We start from the raw sequence: 24969 nt of genomic DNA, 5'->3' as shown, positions 1-24969 counted from the left end.
TGAGGTGGTGATTCCGGTATGTGGGTCTGGCGTTGGGAAGGGCCTTGTATGCATAGGCGAGGAGTTTGACGGTTATTCTTCTCTCCACTGGGAGCCAGTGTAAGTCGCGGAGGTGTTAAGTGAAGTGTCTGTAACAGGGGATATTGAGGATTAGTCTTGCTGCGCCGTTCTGGACATTCTGAAGTCTTTGGAGGAGTGTCTGGGTGACGCCAGTATAGAGTGTATTGCTGTAGTAGAGTCTTCTGCTGATGAGGGCGTGGGTAGCTGCCTTCCTGGATTCAGTGGAGATCCATCTGAAGGTCGTGCGAAGTAGGCGGAGTGTGTTGAAGCAGGCTGGGGGGACGGTGTTTATCTTAGTTTTTAACAGTAATTCATAGTGTCGTAATGCGTTGTTGGGTTTGTGGGGGGATATAGTGGGAAGTTGATTAAGTAATAATTAACAAATGAATAATTTGAAAGTATTGATATCTATTATGTTTATTATGTATTATTGATTTATCACACTTATATTTTGGGTGCAGGTTGTCACGTTTATAAGGGTATTTTGTGAGAAGTTAATTACACAATAATTAATTAAAATGAATATATAATTTATTATCAGTGATTTAATTGCTTTTTAATTATGTCAATTGTGTAATGATCATATATTGTAGGTGCGGCTGCTCGGTATGTCGGATTATAGGGTGAGAAGTTAATTAAGTAATAATTCATTATTAATTAAGAATGTATTATTAATCATTTAATTGCTTATTAAATATATACATTATGTAATACTGATTTATTTTTGTTGTATTTTAGTTGCGGGTTGCTATGTTTGTAAGAGTATAGGGTGGGACGTTAATTAAATATTAACTAAAAAATAATTAGGATTAATATATAAGTACATATTTAATTGATTATGAAATATGTAAATTGTGTAATAATGATATATTTTAGTTATGATTTAGATGTGGGTTGTAGGGCTGTAGGGTGAGAAGTTAATTAAAAAATATTAATTTATAATTAACAATAATTAACTGTTAATTATTTTATTGATTATCAAGTATGTACATTGTGTTATACATATTTATTTTCATTATACTTTAGGTGTGGGTTGCCAGGTGTGTAAGGGTATAGTGTTTAAAGTTAATTAAGCAAAAATGTAATAACCATTATTTTTTGTATTGAAATTATTACATTGTTTATGAATTTTGTAAATTGGATAATTGTTCTATTTTTAAAAACAATTATATATATTATGTTAAGTAATAATGTTTATATTGAGAATTTAATTTTTTTTGTACATTAATAAGGTTTTACAAATATGTAATGTGTTTGAAGTGAAGTAGTTTACCACCTATTGCTTAGACAGTAGTGGTAAAAGTAAAGTAATCCTTCTGAAGTATCCCAACTGTTGCACAGATTGGAGTGTGAAAAGTAAATGTTACCCCTCCAAAGACCTATGCTTTCCCTACTGTTGCACAGACTGGAGTGGGAATAGTATATCTTTTATTGCCAAACTCCAATACACTTCATAATATTGGTGAAATATATATTTGTAATTAATATTTATTTATAAATACAATTTTATAGTATTTGTTTATATTTGTATTTGGTTTCACATTATTACAATATCTGTTAAAAGTGTGCTTTTATAATTTTATTTGTTTGGTAATTTCTTTAATATTTTGGAATGTAATTGTTAATATTTTTTCTGTTTGACGTGATATATGTATTGATATATATATATATATATATGAGGCATACAACGTCTTAAAAGCTGTTGGGCAAAAGACGAGACGAACCCTTAGCTGGTGCATAAATTATTTATTCGAGCCCAAACACCAAGTCGACCTTGACGTGTTTCAGCCCGCGAAGGGCCTTGATCACATGACAAACGCTGAAAAGGTAAGGTGACCTTTTTAAAGTGCTAGCGTGCTAGTAAAAATGCATAAGCATGGAAGACAGACTAATGTCTCCCTCTCTGTATTATAAAATATACACTTGAATTCAATGCAATGAAAGGGAAAATAACTGTAAAATACAATTATAAAACGGCAGTTGATATGCATGATTAAAAGAACAGCGCAATCGATAAAAACATGTAAAATCTAGTTCATGAACAAATTCAGTTTCTAGTTAAAATCAATATATACATGTCTAATCATTTCGCTACTGTGTTGTTATCCATCATGCAAACAGCTCAACATGGACATAGGTGGAGAACATGGCCCAGCTTATAAATAGAATTGAACCCTTTCTCAGGTCTCCTCCACCTTTATTCATTCCTGTCCAATTCGCCTATATAAATCATTGCATTTTTCAAAAATAATAAAGCCCATGTTGGCTATATCTAATGTGCAAACAACAATCTAGTGCAATGTATGTGTGCAAACTTTGCAAATAAATACTACCACGCTAATATCAAAACCAAGTGTAAAATTACTTATAAAAAAGTGTCACATCTAATACCAAAAATGCATAAAAAAGTTTAAAAACTATTCAATTGGTTGGAAGAGCAGCACAAATACAGATAAGCAGGTAAAAAAGTCTTCACTAGAGTTCATACCATTGGGGATCTTACAATCGAACAGTATTATATGGCGTGTCTCCAATTTGCGTAGGAGTGCCTCTCGGTCACCCCCTCTTCTAAGTGGAGGAACTGTATTGATTAAAAAATATTTCAACCCCTCTGGATTCTTGTTATGAACTTCCTCGAAATGTCTTGCAACCGGCTAAGCGGTGTCCCCGTTGGTAATTAATATTTATTTATAAATACAATTTTATTGTATTTGTTTATATTTGTATTTGGTTTCACATTATTACAATATGTGTTAAAAGTGTGCTTTTATAATTTTATTTGTTTGGCAATTTCTTTAATATTTTGGATTGTAATTGTTAATATTTTTTCTGTTTGACGTGATATATGTATTGATATATATATATATATATGTATATATATATATCTATCTATCTATATATATATTCACTGAAAAAACCATAGGTTTCACACCAATTATAGTTAGGAATTAGCATTTAAAAAACCTATTAAATTCACTGAGAAAACCATAGGTTTCACACAGTTATAGTTACCTGGAAATTTGACTGACATAAAACCATTGAAATTACACGTTATAGTTAGTTGGACTCACTATAACTTGCGCGTGCAATGCACTGCTGATGACGTCACATATTACATCACTCATGACATGGTCAGTGACATCACTCATGAGATCACTGATGAGACCATCCTTGTGACAGAGTGACAGACCTCCTTTCACTGTAATGTGAAAGAATGGTCCCTAACGTGCAGCCGGTCTTTGCAGGCATTACATTTCTATGCGTGGACTGTGACGAACTGCTCTGTTATGGGGAGCAGAGCATTGAACTCATTGCTATAAAGAGACAGGAACACCGCTGCTCTCCCAGTCTCTAAATTTTCACATTTTTTTGCTCCTGTTGAGCAGTTTTTGAATCCCTGTTTTAGTTTTTCCCCTGAAAAAAATCCAAAAAAATATAAAATCGTTTTAAAAAGTATAAAAAAAATATAAAACAACAAAAACAAAAAAAGTTCTTTTCAGAACTACCTCCAATTTATAAAAAAAATGTCATTCTTTTTTCTCCATGGTACGCTCCACGGTACGCGTACCGGGCGCTCCCCCCGCGAAAATCGAAAAATTTTATTTGTCCTATGGGACCCTTTTTTTGCCCCCACATCAAACCTAGGGGGTCAGGGGGGGTGTACCCTGCCCCCTTTTGCTCATTTCCCCCTTTGATTTTTGCCACCTCTTGTGTCTCAATCCTACCGAGACACAAGATGGCGGCCGCTCCGGACTGTTTCCAATGTTTACAGACACCCGTGAGCCAATCAGCTTTTCGTGCGCAAGTCGCGTGGCGTGCCCAGTGCGCTCCCCGGTGCGCGTACCGGGGCACGCCTATAGATATATATATTTTTTTGAACCTAAATTACTCAAAATCCACTGGAGCACATATCTTGAGACATAGCAAAGGCACATCGGGCTACCAGTCCCTACAATTTTGCCAAATTTGGTGGAAATCCATTCAGCCGTTCGGGCTAAAAGTGAGGTCGACCGCCCTATGGAAATGAACATGGGGAAAACGCGTTTTGGGACCCCCCTTTTATCTCGGCCCCTGCTTGACGCATCCCCCCAAACTTTCAGGGAAGGACCGGAGCTCAACGAGGCCATTTTTAGGAGATTTTCAGGCAGATTCGTCAACCGGCGCCAAAGTTATTCCAAATAGAATTTTGAGATTTAACATTGAAAAAAATCCTAACTATAACTACCTACTGGCGACCGCCAGTAGGTAATATATGTATATATATATATATATCTCTATATTTTTTTTTTTTTTTTTTTTTTTTTTTTTATATATATATATATAGATATATATATATATATAGATATATATATATATTTCAAGCAATTTCAAAAAATACACCGCACTCTTCTCGGATGATTAAAGCAGTTTAATCCAGCTCAGTAAAACTTCCTCACCTTCCATATTTTTATTAACTGGGTTACATTATATATGTATGTATATATATATATATATACATATATATATATATGTGTACATATATATATGTATGTGTGTAAATATACAGATATATTTATATATAGTATTAAACATTAGTGAGATTTATTTAATTAACATTATATTAATGGTATATATTAGTATGAAACAATATATTTAAAACATATTTTTGAACTTATCTATATAAGGATAGGAAATTGATATTTTTGTAAACAATATTTTGTCATGATATGTCTGTTACAGTATATTGTTGATTACAATATTATGTCAGTGATCCAGGTGGGGATAACAATCTGTTACTGAATTGGGCACTGTGTGACTAGGAGAACTTGGCCCTGTTTTGTCCCTTTGACCAAATTAAGTAAATCATTTTGCCAATAAATGTTAGAATTTAATAAATGGCCCTGAATGCAGTAAAATAATGTAGCAGAAATGTATTCTAATGAATGAAATTCAGAAATGTAAACGTGTCAAAAAATAAGAAGTAGCTTTAACTTTATAGAGTTACATACACATTATCTTTGTGTTATGTACATGATAAGTCTCTTGTTGACTTATCACCTTTTTTTCACCTAACACCAAGCCAAGCACTGCCTCTGGCTCTTGTACATGGATTACTTAGCGCCCGCCTTGAAGAATTCAGACAGTGAATTGGTGGAGGCTATAGTGAAATTAAATTGATCTCAAATCTCAATCGAAGGAGCAATCAATTGAAATTAAATTTGTCCATCTCCATGGATCAATCAATGAAAGTTTAGTAAAGCGTACAATTTGGAAACAATACTTTGATCCTGTTTTGAAATGGACAACCTGCTAGTAAGATGAGTTGGGTTGCAAGACCTCTCTAACATAAGCCTTCCACAGTACATTCAGCATTGTACATATATAACTTAAAGATTCAATAAATGGGTTTTGATCTGTGGATAGTACTTGGCATCAGTAAGTAGCAAGTGTGGATCCAGATAGATTATTCAGTGGTGCTGCCTCTGTAACTGGGAATGGGAGTGCTGAGGTTCTTAGAGTTTTGTTGAGCATGAACAAGGCTTCAGGATGCACCAGAAAGAGTAAGAAATATAATAGAGCGATGAATAACTGCAAGATTAGTGTGACTGTGTGAGTAGTTAGAGGAGCATTACATAGGAGAGAAAACGTATACACAGCAGACAGTATCATCATTTAGGGGTCAAGGAGTAGTAAAAGGCAGAGCATATAAGTAGAATCAGAAAACAATAGCAGACCAGTCCTTGAAGATTTACAAATACGTAATCATCAAAGTCAACTTGTCAGCCATTTTGCACAGTGTAGTATAACATTAAATTGCTTAACCTGTGACTGAGTTTCATTAGAACATTGTACCGAAGGCTTGAAGATGAGCTAAATGCATCAGCCAGGGTGAATACCATATTGCTTTTTATACTACCTTAATTCTGTCTTACAGATATATATTTTGCTAGGGGGCAAAGGGTGATGATCTAGTAGCCCCTTCTATGCTCATGACGGAATGGTTCCATCATGAGCGTAAGTGCCAGTGTGCAATTTGCGATTCCCTAAATGCTATGCTAGTAGGCATCGCAAATTGCGATATTGCCTTAAGGAATACCAAATTACCACCAACTTCAAGTTGGTGGTAATTTGCGATTTCTTTAAAAAAATCACTTTTTAGCTTTTTTTAAAGTGCCATGTGGCACAGATTCATGCCCTTAGGGCATGTATGTGCGCCACATGTGCACACTTGCCCATTTCAGGGGTGCAACCGGGTGTCCCTCTGGAACCTTTGCACCCGCAATTTGCGAGTACCTATTGGGTACTCGCATATTGCGGGCGCAATTCACATTTATTCCTATGGGCCTCTAGACCCATAGGAATGAATGGGAAGGTATTCCTTAATTGCGAATCGCAATTTGCAATGAAGGAATATTAAGGATTCACAAAAAATATTGCAATTCCTACCTACATGGCATTTCGCGAGTCCTTAATAGCGATTCAGTAAAATCGCTACTAAGGACCCGCAAAACTGACTTTACCTACATCTGGCCCTTAATCTCTCCATAAATATGCCGCAAGAGTAAAAGGCAAAATTTTATGGAAATATAGTTCCACCAAAGCAGATGTTAACAGTATTTCGGCAGTGGGAAACTGATAAGAGAAGCAGACAGGCCAAGCATTGGAAAATGCAGGAAAATATGCTACAGCCAATAGAAATGGAGTCAAGGTAAGTGGCACACACAGGAACTAATGAGAAGCAAGGAAAGAGAGCAGGCGGGATGTAAGTCCCCTTTAAGTTTATATTAAAAACAATAGATTTCCCAAGCACAGGTGCTGTGCAGGCGAAACCAAAAAAGGAGAAAAGAGAAAGAAAGGAAGAAGAAAGGAGGGCAACTTCCCAGGAGAAACACATTTCTGTGGACCTTCCTTTAAAGTGGTAGGATCACATGTTTCTCTCTCTCCATTAGTGGCAGCCATATACATCAAGGGGTGGGGGGTATTTTATTTTTCTGGCTATTCCCTTGACTCAAAGCTCTTGGCGTGTGCATGAAGGATGTATCATTAAGTGAAAACAGGGAGGACAGACTGCACATCTGGTGTTCTTCTTTTATTTGAATACAAAATGACTAAGGGAAAGATCTTGGAGGAGAAAATAAACAGACAAAGAATTATAATAAAAAAAGGAATGTGCTGGCTGCCTTTTTCCTTGGAGTAATGGTGTTGTAAAGCTGTCAGGGATTCATAACCTCTAAAGGCCTTTGGTCTTTCTCGCTGCTGTGAATATTCAACTTATACCAAAGTGTCTTTTAGAAAAACCACATCTGTCCACCCTAGACACATTTTATGCAGTCTAAAAGAATCCTGCTGGCCTCTTTGGATCTAACAAATTGTGCTAAAACCTCTGTGATGTTCATTTATTAAATTAAATACATGTAAGCCTGAGACAGAGTTTCATTAGAAAATAATGCTTGATTTAAACGTGTTCTAGTGACAAAATCAAGCTTTAGTTAACATGACTGTGTCCTAGTTAGCCTGCAGTTACTTTCATTTTACAGTGACAGAAAGAAATAAGCGTTTAAATTACATGAACAAGCTTTCTACATGCGTGTTACTTTTCTCTGTCCTTCCGTTTTGGAAAATAAGCGAAATAGAAATGATTTCATGGCACTGTTTACTTCTCAAGCTGAAATGTATTGATTTGTGTTCTTGTAGAAGGAAGCCAAGTACAGGAAGTTTCTGTATTTGTAACAATTTCAAGGTTCTTTACCCGAGCCTGTTTTGGGAATCGTTTGTCAGTTGTACTGTCCATTGTTTTATTTGCTGCTCAAATCTCATGCTATTTACTTTATTTCCTAATCATATCTCAATTGTGATTATGCCTGAAAATATTTCTCATTTAATGTATGCATATTTTCTTGAAAGCTATTGGTTTACGTAACTTTGGGCCTCATTAGGATGGCGACGGACCTGCGTCCGTCCGCCACCCCCGAGGTGGAGGGACCGGCCGCAGGGGCAGCGGCGGTCCCTCCGTGCAAATTAGGATGTGACCGCCACCCTGGCGGTCACATACCGTATATTTAACCTTGCGGTGGGTGCTGCTTGAAGCAGCGCCCGCCGCAAGGTTAAAATTGCATGCTTTGCATATGCATGCAAAAAGCGGCAGGCACCGCGCGGTGCCTGCCGCTTTGTGCATGCATATGCACGGGGGTACCATAGGTACACCACATGTGCACCTCCCACCCCACAACACCCTGGGGGCCCGCAACGGGCCCCCAGAAGCATTGGTCCACATGCCCTTTCACGGCAGAAAATCAGCTGTGGAAAAGCATGTTTCCAAACCCATCGTAATTTGGCTGGCAGTGTCTTGCAGACACCGCCACCAAATTGCGGCGAACATCCTGCGGATCAGCGGCAGACGGACTTGCGTCCTCTGCTGATCCCGCCTCCATCCTAATGTGGCTGGTGGTGTTTTGGAGGTCCGCAGCGGTAAATCCGCATCCTCCGGGCCGGAGGTGGCTTCCGCGGGCCCGGAGGATGCGGATTCACCGCCATCCTAATCGACCCCTTTATTCGTGCAACCATATTATGTCACACCTCACCTTGTCAACAGTGTGGTTTTCACTGCCCGAAACCTATAAAATGTGCCCTTTTTGGGAGATATGCCAGACTTTTTACTTACTTCAACAAAGGCAGACTCCACGTCATTCTGTCTATATTAAGACATTTTGTTTTTTGAACAGTGCAGACTCTGCGTTAGTCTGAATATTGAATTAACACTTAAGCTGTTTGAGCAGATTCAATGCTAATCCTCTTGCTCAACTATACTTTTATGCTGCCTATTTATTTGCTTGGCAGGGCCCTTATGTCGACCCACTGGCATTTGCATTATTTGATGCATTACTAATGATGATTTGAATTTGACTAACTAATGACTTTTTGGCTTCTGTAATGGTTCTTAAATGTGAATAAACTGTTATGGATTTGACTTTGAACTTTGCCCTGTGAAGGTTTCTTTTATTTGCACAAGGGCCATCATAATTTGAGATTCACATGGCCCCGGTCCTGCAGCTTAACTCTTTTGATTTAATAATTAAAAGAACTGACACATGAATAATAAGATACTTATCATACAATCCAAAATCTCAGTTTATGATTAGCTCTTTTCTGCTTCATCTATGTCCAAGCCTTTTAGGTTATTGTGTTGTATAAAAACCTAGGGGCTCATTAGGATGATGGGCGGACTCTGTCCGCCCTCCATCCTGTCGGAAGTCGGGACCGCCCATCATAAGGGCGGGGGTCCCGTGGGGGGTATTAGGATGTGCCTGCCGCAGTGGCGGGCACATCCTGCGTTTCTAGCATTGTGGCGGGTGGTGCTCTCTACACCGCCCGCCACAATGCTAAAAATGCATTGATGCATTTGCATAAACAGAGCGGCAGGCACCGCGCGGTGCCTGCCGCTTCGTTTATGCAAATGAAGGGGGGTACCACAGGTACCCCTCCGTGTGCACCCCCACCTCTCCTTCACTCTGGGGGCCCGCAGGGGGCTCCCAGAGTGAAGACCGCATGCCTTTCCGTGGCGGCATCGCCACCGCGGAAAGGCACCTACAGACGCCCATCATAATATAGCTGGCGGTGTCTGATAGGCACCGCCACCATATTATTCCTTTTCCGCCCCGGCCACAAGGCGACCGGGCGGAAAAGCGGCAGACGGTCTTTCCGTCCGCCGAGGTCCCCCCCGCCATACTAATGTGTGGATGTCGGGCGGGGGCAATCCGCCCGACATCATAATGGGCCCCTTAGTTTGGAAATTGACAGTTGTACAGTAGGCCACAAAAGGCGATCTAAGGCCCATGAATGCCAAAATCAATAGTTCTTAACAACTATTGGTATTTGTAGAGAGGTAAGGAAAATGTTCTTGAAGATGTTCCCACCCCTAAGAAAACAGGTAAAGAGACATGGTTAGGTACCAATGAATAAGCGAAGCAGATACATTTATACCATAAATTAAGAAGAAATTAAATGTGCAGTCCTTAGGAGGTCTACTCTAACAGGATCTCAAGACCATGGCACCAATAGGTTAAATTGGCTCCATTGAGGTACCAAGCATAATCTTTGCTTAAAAAATCTCTTCATGCACCTGCAAGTAGGTAAGCAACATTTTTTTTGTCGTTGAACAGACTGTACTTTGAGGGGTAAATCCTCTCTGTGCTTTTCATATGGGTTAGATTGCGGGATGCAGTTATTACATGTAGGTTTTGTCCATCAAATTGTGCACACATAGGTTTTTAGAAAACATTTTAATAACTTGAAGCACCATTTCCTATGGAGATATTTTAAGACTGCATAAGGTAGAAGGGTGTGGTGCTTGATGGCAATGCTACATTGACTCACCATCAAATATGTTATATTCTCTTTGCAGTCCGCTATGTATGAAAAAACTCAATCCAATGCGTCAGTATTAATCCATATAGTTCCAAAGTTCAGATTAGGTCTGGTCGTATCCCATTAGTAAAATTCCAAAATAAGACCGTAACCCACGGGTACGTGTGGTACGAAATCCTGTGGCACAATCGCCCTCGCTCTACTGGCATCCAAAACCCGTCCAAAAAAGATTGAGGTTTTTCATACATAGCGGTGACGACTATTTCTCGTGTTTAACACCACAAGGGGTATCCTTCCGAGTTGGAATTAGCACCGGAACTGGGCCCAAGTACTGGCGTTTCAGCCATTGAGCCCTGAAGAGTTGTAGTCTCTGTGTATGTACAGTCCTACAACGAAACACGTGTCGGCTGGCTGTATATTATTGCCTATTTGATGACCTAATAAAACGGAGAGATACATGAACCTCCATGAAAACGACGTTGGACAAAAATTTCTCTTTTATGCAATCCTATTTACTGTCACATTGCTGTTGAGACTCTGTCTGAGTGCGCAGAATTTTGTGCTCAGGTAGACCCAACTCAATGAACCAAAAGCCCTGTCTATATCTGCCAACAGGAGCGCTGCTTGTTCCCCTGTGCCTCTAACCGCCGCCACCGTGACATGAGCGCGTCTAATATTGTGTCTCGTCGCCCTATGGGGCATAAACTCAGCCTGGTCCGGGTGGACCAGGCCTGCTATATGGGGAAGGAGACGGTTTGCCAGCGCCTTGGCTAATATCTTAGCTTCGACATTCAGGAGAGAAATTGGTCGATAAGGCTCATGACGTTCCGGGGGCCTGCCGGGCTTGTGGAACACCACTACTTCCGCATGCCTCCCGTCTGCCAGAAGGCTACCTCGCTCTCTAGCCTCCTCCAATGCTGCCCTATAGTGTGTACCTAGTTGGAGGTGATATTTCTTAAAAAATTCACTCGGGAACTCATTAGGCCCCGGGGCCTTTCCGGTATTAAGCTCCCCCATGGCCGTGCCCAGCTCTTCTGCAGTCAATTGGAGTTCGAGGCGCTCTCGCACCTCCGCAGATACCACGCGAGGTGGTAGGTCCGCAATAAATGTATCCACCTCGGACGCTGGAAGGCACTCCCGCTGAGCATACTGATCGGCATAATATAGTGCAAAGCTGTCCACGAGCTCCTTTCGGTCCGTGATCGGTGCCCCGGCCCCATCCCTGATCCCTGCGCTTGAAACGTATTTTGGCAGAGCCTATGTAGCATAGTGCCCGACTTATCACCCCATTGATAGATTCTGCTACATGTTGCCAACCACACCTGTCGAGCCTTGTCCAGTAGCAAAGACGCATAGGACTGCTGTGCGAGTAGGAGATGCCCCACCACCTGACCCTCTCCAGTTCCACTGCAGCGTCCCTCCAGGGCCTCGATATTTGCTGCAGCCCTCACTAAGTCTTCTCTACGCTTCCTGCGGGTTGCCGCACACCAAGCGATGTCCACCCCTCGAAGTGTGGGCTTCAAAGCCTCCCATACTGTCCCTGCATCTGCAACCGAACCAACATTTTCATCCAAGAAGTATGCTATAGCCTCCCCCATGTGTTTCTTATAATCCTCCTGCTGAAGATGCCAAGTGGAGAGACGCCATCGGAATGGTTGCCGCCCCTTATCCAACAGAAGTTCTACCACTACCAGAGAGTGATCCGATAGCCCCGCGGCAATATAAACGCCGACTCCACTCTACCTATAACTGCGCGGGGGACGAATATGTAGTACAATCTAGAAAAGGACTTATGGACCGTTGATAAAAAGGTATATTCCCGACTATGTGTATGTAGATATCGCCATGTGTCCACCCAGCCCATCCCCCTAACCATGTCTCCTAGTTTGGTGGGCGTATCTGCTACCTGTCCACCCCCCGGTCGACATCGATCCATCTGGCAATTCATGACATCATTCCAGTCTCCCCCAACCACCGCTTGCGCCTCAGGAATATCCGCCCATACAGCAAACAGCTTCTCAACCAACGACCACTGCAGTGGGGGGGGGGCATACACACTTCCCAATACCACGGGTTCCTCTCCAATCATCCCTTTGGCAAATATGTATCGGCCTTGCGGGTCAACCCACTGTGTCGAGTGAACATAGGACAATCTGCGATGTACCAGAATGGCCACTCCCCTGGACCCCCTAACAAACCCAGCATGATAAACCTAGTGGTAGCCATATCTCTCTAAACAAGGCCTTTTGTTGCCCAGTAAATGCGTTTCTTGCAGTAGCAGGATATCAGCTCTTTCCCTTTTCCCCTATCGCAGGACTGCCCCCCTCTTTATCTTGTCGAGCACTCCCCTCCCCTCACATTCCAGCTAAGGACACGTATGGACACTCTGGGAGTCATCGGACTAATTCCTTCAACCACCATCCGGGGGCATGTACGTTAAAAGCCCAAGAGATGGGCACAATAGACGTGTACTCACAAACCATTGAGACCTCATATTCACCGTGCAGCTCGATCCAAACACACACCCCCCAACTCCCACCCCCATACCTCAAGAACACTGAAGTACCTGTTGCGGCGTGGGCAACCCCCGATCCCAAAAGCAGGACCTGAGGCCGTCCACACCAATGGATCCCCAGAAAACAGCCCATTCACCCAACTCCCCCCCCAACAAGCCCTAAGCCAGGGGAAAGGGTCCGCCCCTCAAATAACACCCCCTATCCCCCCGCTACCCCACACTATCATAATCACTGTAGATTAAGTGTCTCAACCGCCCCTCTCAGCCCTATGGCCACACAGGCGGAGTACCCATGCCTACCAAACCCTGCAGGGGTACATGTTCACCAAAGTTCCACCTCCTTGGCCGAGTGTTCAAGGAGCTGTTGTCGAATGTTCAGGGGCAGTCGTCCTTCCGCCCGCGGCGCCCCCAGGGGAGGAGCGCCTCCTGGATCTGGACCTCCAATTCACTCTGCTCCGCGAGCCCCGGGTGTTCTGCGTTTGTGCTCCGCTCATTGAGGAGTCTGAATCATGGCCTGGGGGCGTATGCACCTTCAGCTTCACCATCTCATCAGTCCAGTGGAATACTTCCTCTGGGGTGTCAAAGAAGTGGGTGTGAGATTGAAATACAACCCGCAGGCGGGCCGGGTAAAGTAAGGCATAGGGAAGCTTAAGGTCGCGTAGGCACGCCTTGGCCTCTGTGAAAGACTGTTGTTGGACAAGCCTGGTATAGTCCGGGAAGATCAGGATTCTCTGATTTTCATATAGGAGAGGTTCCTTCGCCCTTGCCTCTCGTAGGATGGTATCACGGTCATTATAGTTCAATTACTTGGCTATCACAGGCCGGGGACGGGCCCCCACTGGCGGCTTTTGTACCAGGGCTCTATGTGCCCGCTCTATCACGAAACATCTTGATAGGGATTCAGGTGGGAGCCAACTCTCTAGCCACTAGGCCAAAAAGCTTTCCATGTTGCCCTTCTCGCAGCCCTCCGGGAGCCCGATAAATCTAAGGTTGTTCCGCCGGGCCCGCCCTTCCGCGTCTTCTGCTCGGAGTGCTAGACCCTTCTGGACACTTTCCATGTCGGCCACTTTGCGCTTTAGGGTCGCCACATCATCCTCCACACCCGAATTTCTGGTTTCCGCCTCTGTGATGCGGGCCACGGCATTCCGCAGATCCTGACGCTGTAGTGTGACATCTGCCCCCACGGCTCCTATTTTCGCGTCCAGCATATCCCTGGATTGGGTTATAGCTGCCATCAATGCCGCATTGTCTGGTCCAGGGCCTTGTTGGCCCCCGGCGGCCCCTGCGCCTCCACTCGGCCCTGTGAACTTATCAATGGGCCCCTGTTTTGTAGTCCCTCCGCCGCCCCAACTCTAGTCATTGTGAACCGTGGCCGGGGACACACACCGTGAGTACCTGCCGCCTATACGCTAAGATCTTGTCTCTAGTATCGTCGGTTGGTACTGTGTACTGAAGCCCCCAACCCGTCTTCAGGGCGGTCACCGTATCACCCCGCCAAAGTTCTTTGCAGGCGTGCGACCCAACTGCTTTCTGACCACACTCTGCGAGAATACGCTCAGTGTCACTTGGCCTCACGCTACACCTCAGGGCCCCCATATTGTCGCCAGTGCCACCTTCCGTCTTTCGGCAACTGGCCCCACCAGGGCGACCGTCTCTCACCAGGCCCACGCACTCTTGAGCTACTGACCACCCTGCCGATTCTTGCGTCAGGCCATGCACACCCCGGCAGCCCACTCTGAGGGCCGACCTGCCCCCCGATCTCCTGCCACTGAAGTCCGCTGTTAGGGCCAGCCTCTCGGGTGGCGCGGAACTCTAGCCCCCGGCTGCGTCACAGTTCCCTAGGCCTCGCCGTGTGCAAGCCTCTGCACCACTGGCCAGCAAGAGGTTGCCGCTATCGGGTGTGTCTTAGGGGCCCCTTATTTGTCACCCACATCTCCAACCATGCGGCTCTGGGCCCCAATTATGCGATAGACACCTGCCAGGCCCGACGCTCCCCGGAGCAGTTGTCCACTACTGCCGAGCCCCACTGCAGGCCGCGCACATCCCCGTGGCACCCTCTGAAGGCCGACCAGCCCCTGGATCACCTACCGTTGTAATCCACTTTCAGGGCTGCGTCCTCTCTGGTGGGGCCAAACTCCAGCCTCCGACTGCGCCCCGGTCACCAGGCCACGCTGTAGGCAGTCTCTAGCCCCACTCGCCAAGGGAAGCGAGCCTGGCCCCCCAGCGGTATCCCACTGTATGCTGGTTTTTCTCAGGGGGGGGGGCCTCCGATGTCCCCGGGGTAGGTTCGGGCGCTCCTATGCCCTCCGGCCCCACTCCACTCCTCGCCGCCGCCTCCAGCACGCCCGGGTTGGGGAACTCGAATCCTGAGGCCCCGGCTTCACTCTCCCGGACCAGGCCGCAGATCGTCCCTCCTCACCCCTCAGTAACCGGGACCCTCAGCGCTCCGTGTGTGTCACCGGAGCGTAGTGACTCGGCCCAGAGCACTGTTCCTTCCTCCTGGGCAGCGGGATGAACAGGGGAGATAGGATATTTAGACGGATAAGTGGCGGGCTGGACAGAGCTCCTCTAGGCTACATCCGCCATGATGGCCCGCTAAGCCACGCCCCTGTGTTGGTCTTTTTGGTGTCTATTTGAGTGAAAATTCTCAATTACTTCTGCCTGCTTCTTGATCTCACTTGCCACCTGTCGGCACACATTGAAAGTAATTTGATGGTGATTCCTCGCTACAGGTTGGACTGTGGTTTCAAGATGTAGCTTAAACATTTTACCTCAAAGTAAAGCAATGGCAATGAATATTGAAATATATTGATGCAAATTCTTCCATTATGCTATCTAAGATACTGTCCAGCTCTCATTTGGACTGAGACAAACAATACCAGCTTTATTTGTAATATAGCCCAGGAGTATGCCTGTTCCAGTGGCCTTCATGAATGTTCTGGCCAATGTGTTGACCATTCTGGGCGGTGTTTCCAACTATCCCTTTAGTTTCATGTGGGTGAAACCTTAGCAGGCAGGTGTGTGAATTTTGTTTTGTCTGGTGAGGCCTAAACTTTAGTAGACCTGACATAAACACTGGCTCCGTAGTGTATCACAGCTATGTGGTCCATATCTTGATCTTAAATGCAGCACTTTTTGTGAGCTCTATGAAGGTTTGATTTTTCTTCACCACTGATTTTAGGAGAAGTTCCTCATTTCACATTCTTCTGTGTCAAAGATGCAGCCCTTCCTCGTGGATGACCACAGAACTATTGTCCTGACATTTCCTTTTAGAAAATTCCTTTTCATCAGCACACTCATGTAAAATGATACATGGTAAGATATTCCTCCTCAAGAGGCAGTCAGATGCCTCAGTATCCACATTTTCCTCCCCTTGCCAGTCACCTGCCACTTCAGGGGCATGAGTGATTTTGTCAGCGGTTTGCTGTCGTTCATCTTCCACTTTCAGCTTTTTTGTGGCCAAAGGGAGTGTGCAATAGGTTGGCATGAAGCAAAATTAGAGCAAGATTCCAGGCTCCTTCAGAATTAATTTTTCTAAGTTTAGATGGTCAGCACACCATTATCTCTGGTCTGATATCCACCTTTGAGGATCATAGTGGAAGTGGATACTAAGGGCCTCATTTATGAAAAGTGACGCATCGCTGCATGAAAACAGCAATGCGTCACTTTTCACTGCGCCATCCTTGCGAAACCAATGATGCGTCATATTTACAGTATGACGCATCATGGCGCAAGGAGTTACAGATACGTCAGTATTTCTGACGTATCTGTATGGCGCAAAAGTGACGCATTGCTGGATAGTGTCACAAAAGTGACGCAACTCCAGAAATGTGTACTTTCACATGGGGAAAGCCCCATGTGAAAGGGCCTGCATCAGTCTTACGGCTGCTGTGAGGCAGGCATAAGAAATTGACACATTTGTGTCCTAGAAGTGGTGCAGTGAAATTGCGTCACTTCCAGGACCCTTTCTTGCGTCAAAACGCCCTCTTGCATACATTATACCTGGCGCAGGTATAATGTGGCGCAGGGGTTTACAAAGTGACGCATCTACCTAGATGCGTCACTTTGTAAATATGGCGCAACAAGGCGCATTTTTTACGCCACTGGTGCGTCACAAAAAGTGACGCACAGCCTCATAAATGAGGCCTCAGATGTCTAAGTCTAGAGTGGAAGTTTTCTGTTTCTTTGTGCTGGTTCATTGGGGTGTAAGGTGGGAATGCAGACTGATGCGTTGGCATCACAACTGGTATTGGCTCCTATGTTAGGCAATATGGTGAAACCTCAGAACCTCTTCATCTGCAGAGTGTATCATTGGAATGGCAAGATGCACCCGCTGGCATGAGTTGGGGCATTATTATGAGTTATGGGGAGGTCACTGTACCAACACCTACGGACACCGCATCGTAAAGTTCCAGCAAGGGGCATGCCACGACCAGGGGTGTTTGGAGTGGAGAGGGCAAAAATTGTTTGCGGCCAAACATCAATGTAGGACTGTGAAAACAGTGACTTTTTGTGCAATACGTTCTGGAATTAACATCTATTATAGAAATACTTGGAGTATTTCAAACGGCATACAAGATCATTGTACACAAATTTATTGTGGTATGCAGACCATTTGATGTACACAAAGTCCAAAGTCCAAAGATTTGTAATTTTATATTCATACAATAACAACAGTCCTCTCTCTATAGCCCTGCAAATCTTCCTATGAGGACCATGCCCTGAGCACGTAAGCTGTCTAATTGAACACTCCCCGCTGTTTACCTGCATTGAGAAAGGCATAACTGCCGAAATGTGTCTGCGTGGTAACTTTAATAAAAACTGTGTATAAATGAGACATCTGGAGCCTTGCTTGGTGGTGTTGGATTCACGCTGATGAACGAGAGCTGTGTCAACTTACTGCACCAAGAAGGTCACCCCGGTCTTCTTCAGGACCTGTGTTGCTACCAGTCCTGCTATTGGTCAAGCTGTAGTTCGGTCAGAGTACCAATAAACTGATCACAAGGGATTCCAGTTGAATCAGTAAGCAGTAAGTCGAGCGAATCATGTTGACAACAGCGGTCTTAGAAGGGTTGTTTTGAGAACTTCATTTTTCTCTTGAAAACATTACCCATCCTTTCTTTTCCTTTTAATCCTGGTTTCGGAACCTATTAATAAAGTTTTGTTTGGTATCCCTAAACCAGTTTTAAACACTTCCCTAACTGCACGTGTTGCACTTTAGTTCTAGTCACAGGGTGATACTCACTGATCACATATTTGTTATTGTATATATATTGTTTGGTTTTTGTATTGTGTCCTGTGGTCTTTTATGTCCAAACCCCTCCCCTATGCTCCGTCCAGAGTGTGGCTACACCTGGGCGTATTGTAAGCAGACCCGATGATGAAGCATGTCACACACTTCGGTGTGTGAGTGAGGGCAGTATTTTCAAAAAAATTAATATTGTTTTGTTGTGTGGGTTGTTTTGGGGTTTCTTTGAGTCTCCCCACCCCTCTAGGTGTGTACAATTGTGATTCAGGAGGTTCGGGTGGTAGAGTTGTAGATATGGTTGGCCCTTTCCCCTTATCTGTGATTAATGACATTATTCAAAACACATTTGCCATGTATATTTCTTTACAAGGTACGTAATATTTCTATCATTTCACTTTCACATGTTATTATAAAGTACATTCTAATGACCAAATGTTAACACGACAAAAGAATAAATGTAAGTGCAGACTATTCGTGATTATGATGAGCCCCTACAAATGAAAGAGCACCACCGTGCTCCATCAGACGAGATGTTTTCCCTGCTGACAATATGATCTGATTTGTTAATTTATCTTTTGGTTGGATATTTGAAATCCACCACAATATGGTATTATTGACAGTTTCCTAGAGGAATGCACAATGTTTTTTTTTCATTACATCGACAGACAGAGTAGGTTTTCTATGACCTTGATGTTGTCAAACTGTTTTTTTAAAGGTGATTTGGCACTCTCGCAACCAATGTTTTGCCAGGACAATGAGAAGGTTGAATGAGAGAGAGTATACATAACAAGTAACTGTGTAATGTGGTCCAATATTGCAAATGAGGGGTTCTGGTGACATCATAAACCACCAGAACAAAGGCCAATTGGTTGGTAAATATCACTAGAACCCCAAGCTGGCACTGTAGTGCCATATGGCACATGTTACTCGTTACTTCTTTTATAACAATATATGTTTTTTGTGGTATTGAAAAGGATGATTTCTTCAAACTGCAGCTAACAATGGGCAAATATTGTATGTGGAATATTTAGATTTGCCTATTGTTGATAATACAGTGTACAAAGGTAAGGACTAGAGCATTGATGTGATTCTGCTGCTGCAGTCTTTACCACATAGTTTTGGATTTACTAAATTTTCAATATAATTTGCCACATAATTTGCAAAAATTGCATGTTCCACCAAATATGGTGTTTGCAGCTAAAATGGAGACAAATAATACAGAGAATGTGCTGCATAATTGAAATTCTTGTATAATTAAGAAACCCTTGCTGCATAACTTGGTCCTCCATTGCGCATAATGGTAGTAGCCCAGACAATAGTAAAAATGCGTATTTCACAGGCAGCCGGAAAAATATTTCCCATATTTCACTGTTCACTGTGATACATAGGGTTTTATACCACTGAATTTTGTAAAACTAAAGCGCCTAATCTATCTATCTATCTATCTATCTATCTATCTATCTATCTATCTATCTATCTATCTATCTATCTATCTATCTATCTATCTATCTATCTATCTATCTATCTATCTATCTATCTGATAAAGAAACGCACTGCAGTTATCAATCAATCAATCAACAGTATTTGTAAAGGGCGCTACTCACCCGCTAGGGTCTCAAGGCGCTGGGGGGCGAGGGGGCTGCTACTGCTCGAAAAGCCAGGTCTTGAGTTGCTTCCTGAAGGAGAGATGGTCCTGGGTGAGTCGTAGGTGGGTGGGGAGGGTGTTCCAGGTCTTGGCCGCCAGGTAGGTGAAGGATCTTCCTCCTATGGTGGTTCTGCGGATCCGTAGGACGGTTTTGCGAAGGCGAGGCTGGCGGAGCAGAGGTGGCGGGTTGGCGTGTAGAACGTGAGGCGGTTGTTGAGGTATTCAGGGCCCAAGTCATGGAGAGCCTTGTGTGCGTTGGTGAGGAGTCTGAACATGATCCTTTTGCTGACTGGGAGCCAGTGCAGGTCCCTCAGGTGGGCGGAGATGTGGCTGTGTCGGGGATGTCCAAGATGACTCGTGCTGAGACGTTCTGGATGCGCTGGAGTCTTTTCTGTAGTTTGGCGGTGGTCCCAGCGTAGAGGGCGTTACCGTAGTCCAGACGGCTGGTGACGAGGGCCTGGGTGACCTGGGTGACGAGCTACTTGGTTGATGTGTGCCATAAAAGAGGATTTTATCTAAACCTACTCCTAAGGTATGAGTGGAGTTTACTGGCTGGGTCAGGGTTTCGATTTCAGATGGCCACCACAGATTGGATCAGATATTTGGAGCATTGCCAAATATTAGGACCTGTGTCTTTTCTCCATGTAATTGCAGGCAATGTGTCCTCATCCAGGCCCTTACATCATGCATACATTCCTGAATATGTTCTGCAACAACCATAGGGCCATTTGAGATGTTAATCATAATTTTGGTATCATCAGCATAGGATGATACTGTAAAGCCATAAGAGCACACCAACTCAGCCAATGGGGACATATAAAGATTGAAAGGTGCAGACAGAGGGATGACCCATGAGAGTCCCACAGGGCAAAGGATAAAGGTTTTTACCCCAAATGTTCACATGCTATGGTTTGCATTCTCCATGGCAAAAATTACAAGTGGAGCTTGGGTTTAACAGTGTATTTCAGATCAGGAATGTGTGTATGTAGTCCTTCCTTTTTAACGTCCAGAGCTCCTTGCACCACAAAACATTTGGAGACCTGCCAGACTGGGAACCAAAACCAACCCCCACCCTTGCGGCGCACCAGGGGATTGCCCGGTGCCCGCTATGGCCAGTCCGGGCCATAAATAACTATTTTATATATTTGCAACCGGGCTGCTTTAACATATTGCACAATAATGCTCAAATGAACAGGGCATGGACCTTATGCTCACCTAATTCGCATAAATTCTTAGATTTCGCGTTACATGAAATTCTCAAAATGTCTCAATATTATTTTTAAAGCAATTTTCTTTCATTTTATCATGTGAGTTACTCAACCACGCAGAATATGTTTCACTAAGAGACATTTTCTGCTCGAATTCCTTTCCTTCCAGTATGTCATGTGATCTTATGAAACAAAACGTGCGCTCTTGTCAAAAAATTACATGATTTAGCACATCCCTAGTTCGGATCCAGGGCTCCCATAATACTGTTGGAGCAGCCGTTGTTATTTCTTATTTTGTTAAAAAAACAGCCATACATTCTTCATCAACCAAAAGAAATAATTATGATTTCCTATTTCCCTATCTAGATGCAGCAGCTGGAGAAACAAGTCATTGATGCAAACCGCCGAGCAGAAAAGGCTTATCACCAGGTAAAACAATGGAAAGTATTGTTGCCACAAAAAGGTTCACTGCTGTCTCTTAGTGTGGCTCTGTCCATGTTCTGAGAATCTTGTGTTATTGGGAGAGGGTAATGAAAATGAAAAACGATTGTCCCATTACCTGCCCTTCTTGATGAGGGATGCATGCATTCCTGGACAAGGTGACATGAGCTCTGTGACAGGGCCACATGGGTATGGGGACAGGGAGACATACGCATGTTATCAGGGAGAAACAGCCACTTGGTCAGGGAGATGTACAGTGGGGTAGTGAGTGATGGTCGCAGTGACAGAAAGAAATAGACTCTGGGCATTGGAGACTTGGACATTGTGACCTGCCACGATTACTGGGACAGAGAGTCCTGTGCATTGGGACAGGGAGGCATGGATTGTAAAAAAGGGAGACACATGTAGTGGGAGACACTAAAACTGGAACACAAAAATGAAGACCAATGAATGGGGATACGGACACTGTAACAGAGAAGCAGGCACTGTGACAGCGAGTCGAGACATCACCAAAGGGACATGGGGACATGAAGTCTAGGTACTGAAGGAGACTGAAACATTAACATGAGGACAGTGACATGTGGACACATGGACATGGAAACACAAACATGTGGCCATTCAGATACAGACACTGGGATAGGGACACACAGACATGAGGAAGAAAATGCATTCTGACAATGTAAAATCTTATTAGACCTCCGTGAAGTTGTAGGGATCACCTTGAAGTATCAAATGCAAAACTGCTTGTTTTTCCTGTGGACCAGTATATGCAGTACGCGTTCCGCAATGTAAAGCTAGCCTCTAGAGCATCTTTAGCTCCTTAAATAGCATGCACATGCAATCAGGTGAAGCTAGATCCTGCCAAGACACTTCCATCACAATAATAATGAAGATGGAATGCCTAGTTAGAGAGGTTACTTTGAAGAACATACAACACTTTAATCACACCATAAAATCAAAAACATTTTTAAAAGTAAATCAAATAATGAGAAACTAAATCATTAACATGAAACACTATTTGAGATCGTTGTTCTGTTCACAAACCACACAGATCATGATCCTGCCCGTAGAGCTGCTTGCAACAATGGACCAATGCTACCCAAGGTGCGTAACCACCAGGGATAGATCTGGGGATGTCCAGAATCCTGCAAGAATTGAACATGGGAATCAATGGTGGTGTATCTATGGGCCCTTGTAGAGATGTTGTCTTTCAAAGCACAACAGGGAGACTGCCTGCTGACTCTCTGACCAAAATTACTACCTACCTATAAACACATACACAAACAATTTTCATTGGTATCAACATTGATTAAACTTGTATAAAACAAAATAAATTATAACTACTTTTCCAGTCTTTGCTGTAAAATGTTCTCCCCGGATCTAGAGATTCTGGCACTAGTATCTCGAGATCTAGCTATTAAAGTCAAACCATTTGAAATTTGGTGTCCGAAGTGGATCTAGAGCTAGCCACCCGAACTATTGTAATTTTACAATTTGAAATGATTTTGTCTCTTGAACCATCTGCCACTCTTCAAAAATTCCAATGTGGAAAAAGCTTATGGAGGTCAGTCTGTTTTTAGGGTTAGGAATGCAGTCTCGGAGGACTTTAACCAAGGCAAACCATAGATGATATCAATAGGTACTATGGACATTAGTCCAACTGCTTAAATCCCAGGGCAGAACAATCTTGCAAATGGAGTGGGTCACAATAGGCTTTGTTTCTTGGATGCAAATGTCCCATGAACCCCATAGAGACAAAGAGGCAAAGAAGAGACATTGAAAGGTCCACGCTGTGGTATGTGGATCTGACTAGTGCTTAGTGCATCTGATTCATGAAACTCTAATGAATGTGGTACGGGGACGCTTCTTATTGCATCTATGCAATGAGGCTTCCGATAGGCCTGTATTAATCTCTTAGACAGCAGAAGAAGGAAAAGATTTTTTTTCAGGCAGCCTGGGGGAATTACACAACTTTAGTGGATGTAGACTAATCACTTGCTTGTTACGCAGTATCCATCTGAAACACCTCCAACTGAAAAAAACAAGACTGCAAAAAGAAGCCCATTTAGCCATCTCATTCAAGGGAGGACACACCCCTTGCAATGTTTGCAGCAGCCTTGTCAAAAGCAGAGTTTCCCCTGGGCGGGCAAGAAAATGATGCATATGCACTTGCGTGATACACAGATATGTTTTCTTTCTATGCGGAAGTTAGTTTTGCCCACTCCTGTTTGAAGAAGGGTAGAAGGGTAGAAGTAACTTCATATGTATTTGGTGGAGTTTGAGGGATATCGAAGGGGTTTGTCTATTCCTCATCTCACACTTAAATTCTTTCTTAGCAAGGGGGAACACTTCAATCCTTCAGATAGAGGTTTTAAGCATAAGTGAAATATGTGTGAACCACTGAAGGGCATGCCCCCTAAATATCATATACGTCCCAAAAAAAACAAGCACTTTATGCACCCTCTCCCAAGCTCGTTTGATGTTTTTTCGACTCCTCTGAAGTGATCAACTAAATCCAATTGCATATAATGTCTGTACTGGGTTATCTATTGAGCGAGGAAACAGCCTGATGCGTGTGTGATAGCATTGGGATTTTTGTCACACTATGACAGGAGCAGCGTGTGCCACACCGACTGGTTCAAGGTAGCAATAGTAACAGAAAGCGGTCATTACAGAAGCTCTCTTCCAGCGAAAAATAAATAAATAATGAAACTCTGACACTCCCAGCCGAACACAAAGAAAGAGTAGTTGGGATGACGCTTGTGCCCAGCAATATTTGAAAAGAGGATGTGGAGTAACATCCACAGCTGCCAACATTTGTACTGGGGAGCGGTGTTCGAGGCTCAGAGTCAGCTAACCTTGTGCCTACAAAAAAAACCCTAATGCAGATTCATGCGAAAACAAAATAAAACAATGGCGAAACCCAAAGAAATGCTCATTGGAAACAAAATGACAAAGGCCAAATGCTGATACGTATGTTTATTAGCACTACTGCAATTGTTGCTGAACTCACGATGGGTAAACGGGTACAGGAAGAAAAGCAGACATTTTAAAAACACAGGCAGAAACAAAAGAAAAAAAAAACAGTGCAGATACATGCTGATCGTAAACAAAATAAAACATGGCAAAACCCCCCAAAAATGCTGATTGGAAACAAAATATAGAACAGAAACAAAATGCTGAATAGCGATACTCGGGTTTATTAGCACCACGGCAATCGTTGCTGACCTTGTGTCTGGTGAACTCGTATAGGATGAATTCTGAAAACATGGGCAGAAACAAAAGAAGAAATTGTGCACTAAAACAACCCTACATATACAAAGGGACAAGACTACAAGTAACAGGGTCATGCTCCATGGGAGGGGTGACACACAAAAAGGAGGGACTAATAGCATACACTGACAACAGAGAAGCAAGTCTTTGCGAAGGACATGCCAAGCATCAAATAAAATCGATGGGAGGGCTTTAAGCCCACAGAGTGGATGCAGCATGTCTCGAACGGACAGCG

The 24969-nt window shown here is 43.5% G+C and overlaps 1 protein-coding gene across 1 annotated transcript in view; it reads left to right on the top strand.

Annotated features, from left to right (window-relative positions):
• PLEKHH2 (pleckstrin homology, MyTH4 and FERM domain containing H2) overlaps positions 1–24969 on the top strand; it is a 572539-nt gene that overhangs the window by 107515 nt on the left and 440055 nt on the right. Inside the window, exon 3 of the mRNA XM_086927801.1 lies at positions 21387–21449. Coding sequence (XP_086783927.1) covers positions 21387–21449 — 63 coding nt within the window. The remainder of the gene's footprint in view (positions 1–21386; positions 21450–24969) is intronic.

Source organism: Lissotriton vulgaris, chromosome 6, assembly GCF_964263255.1.
Source record: "Lissotriton vulgaris chromosome 6, aLisVul1.2, whole genome shotgun sequence".
Taxonomy (NCBI): Eukaryota; Metazoa; Chordata; class Amphibia; order Caudata; family Salamandridae; genus Lissotriton; species Lissotriton vulgaris.
Note: the sequence above shows the minus strand (reverse complement) of the source record. Positions and strands in the feature narration are given on the sequence as shown.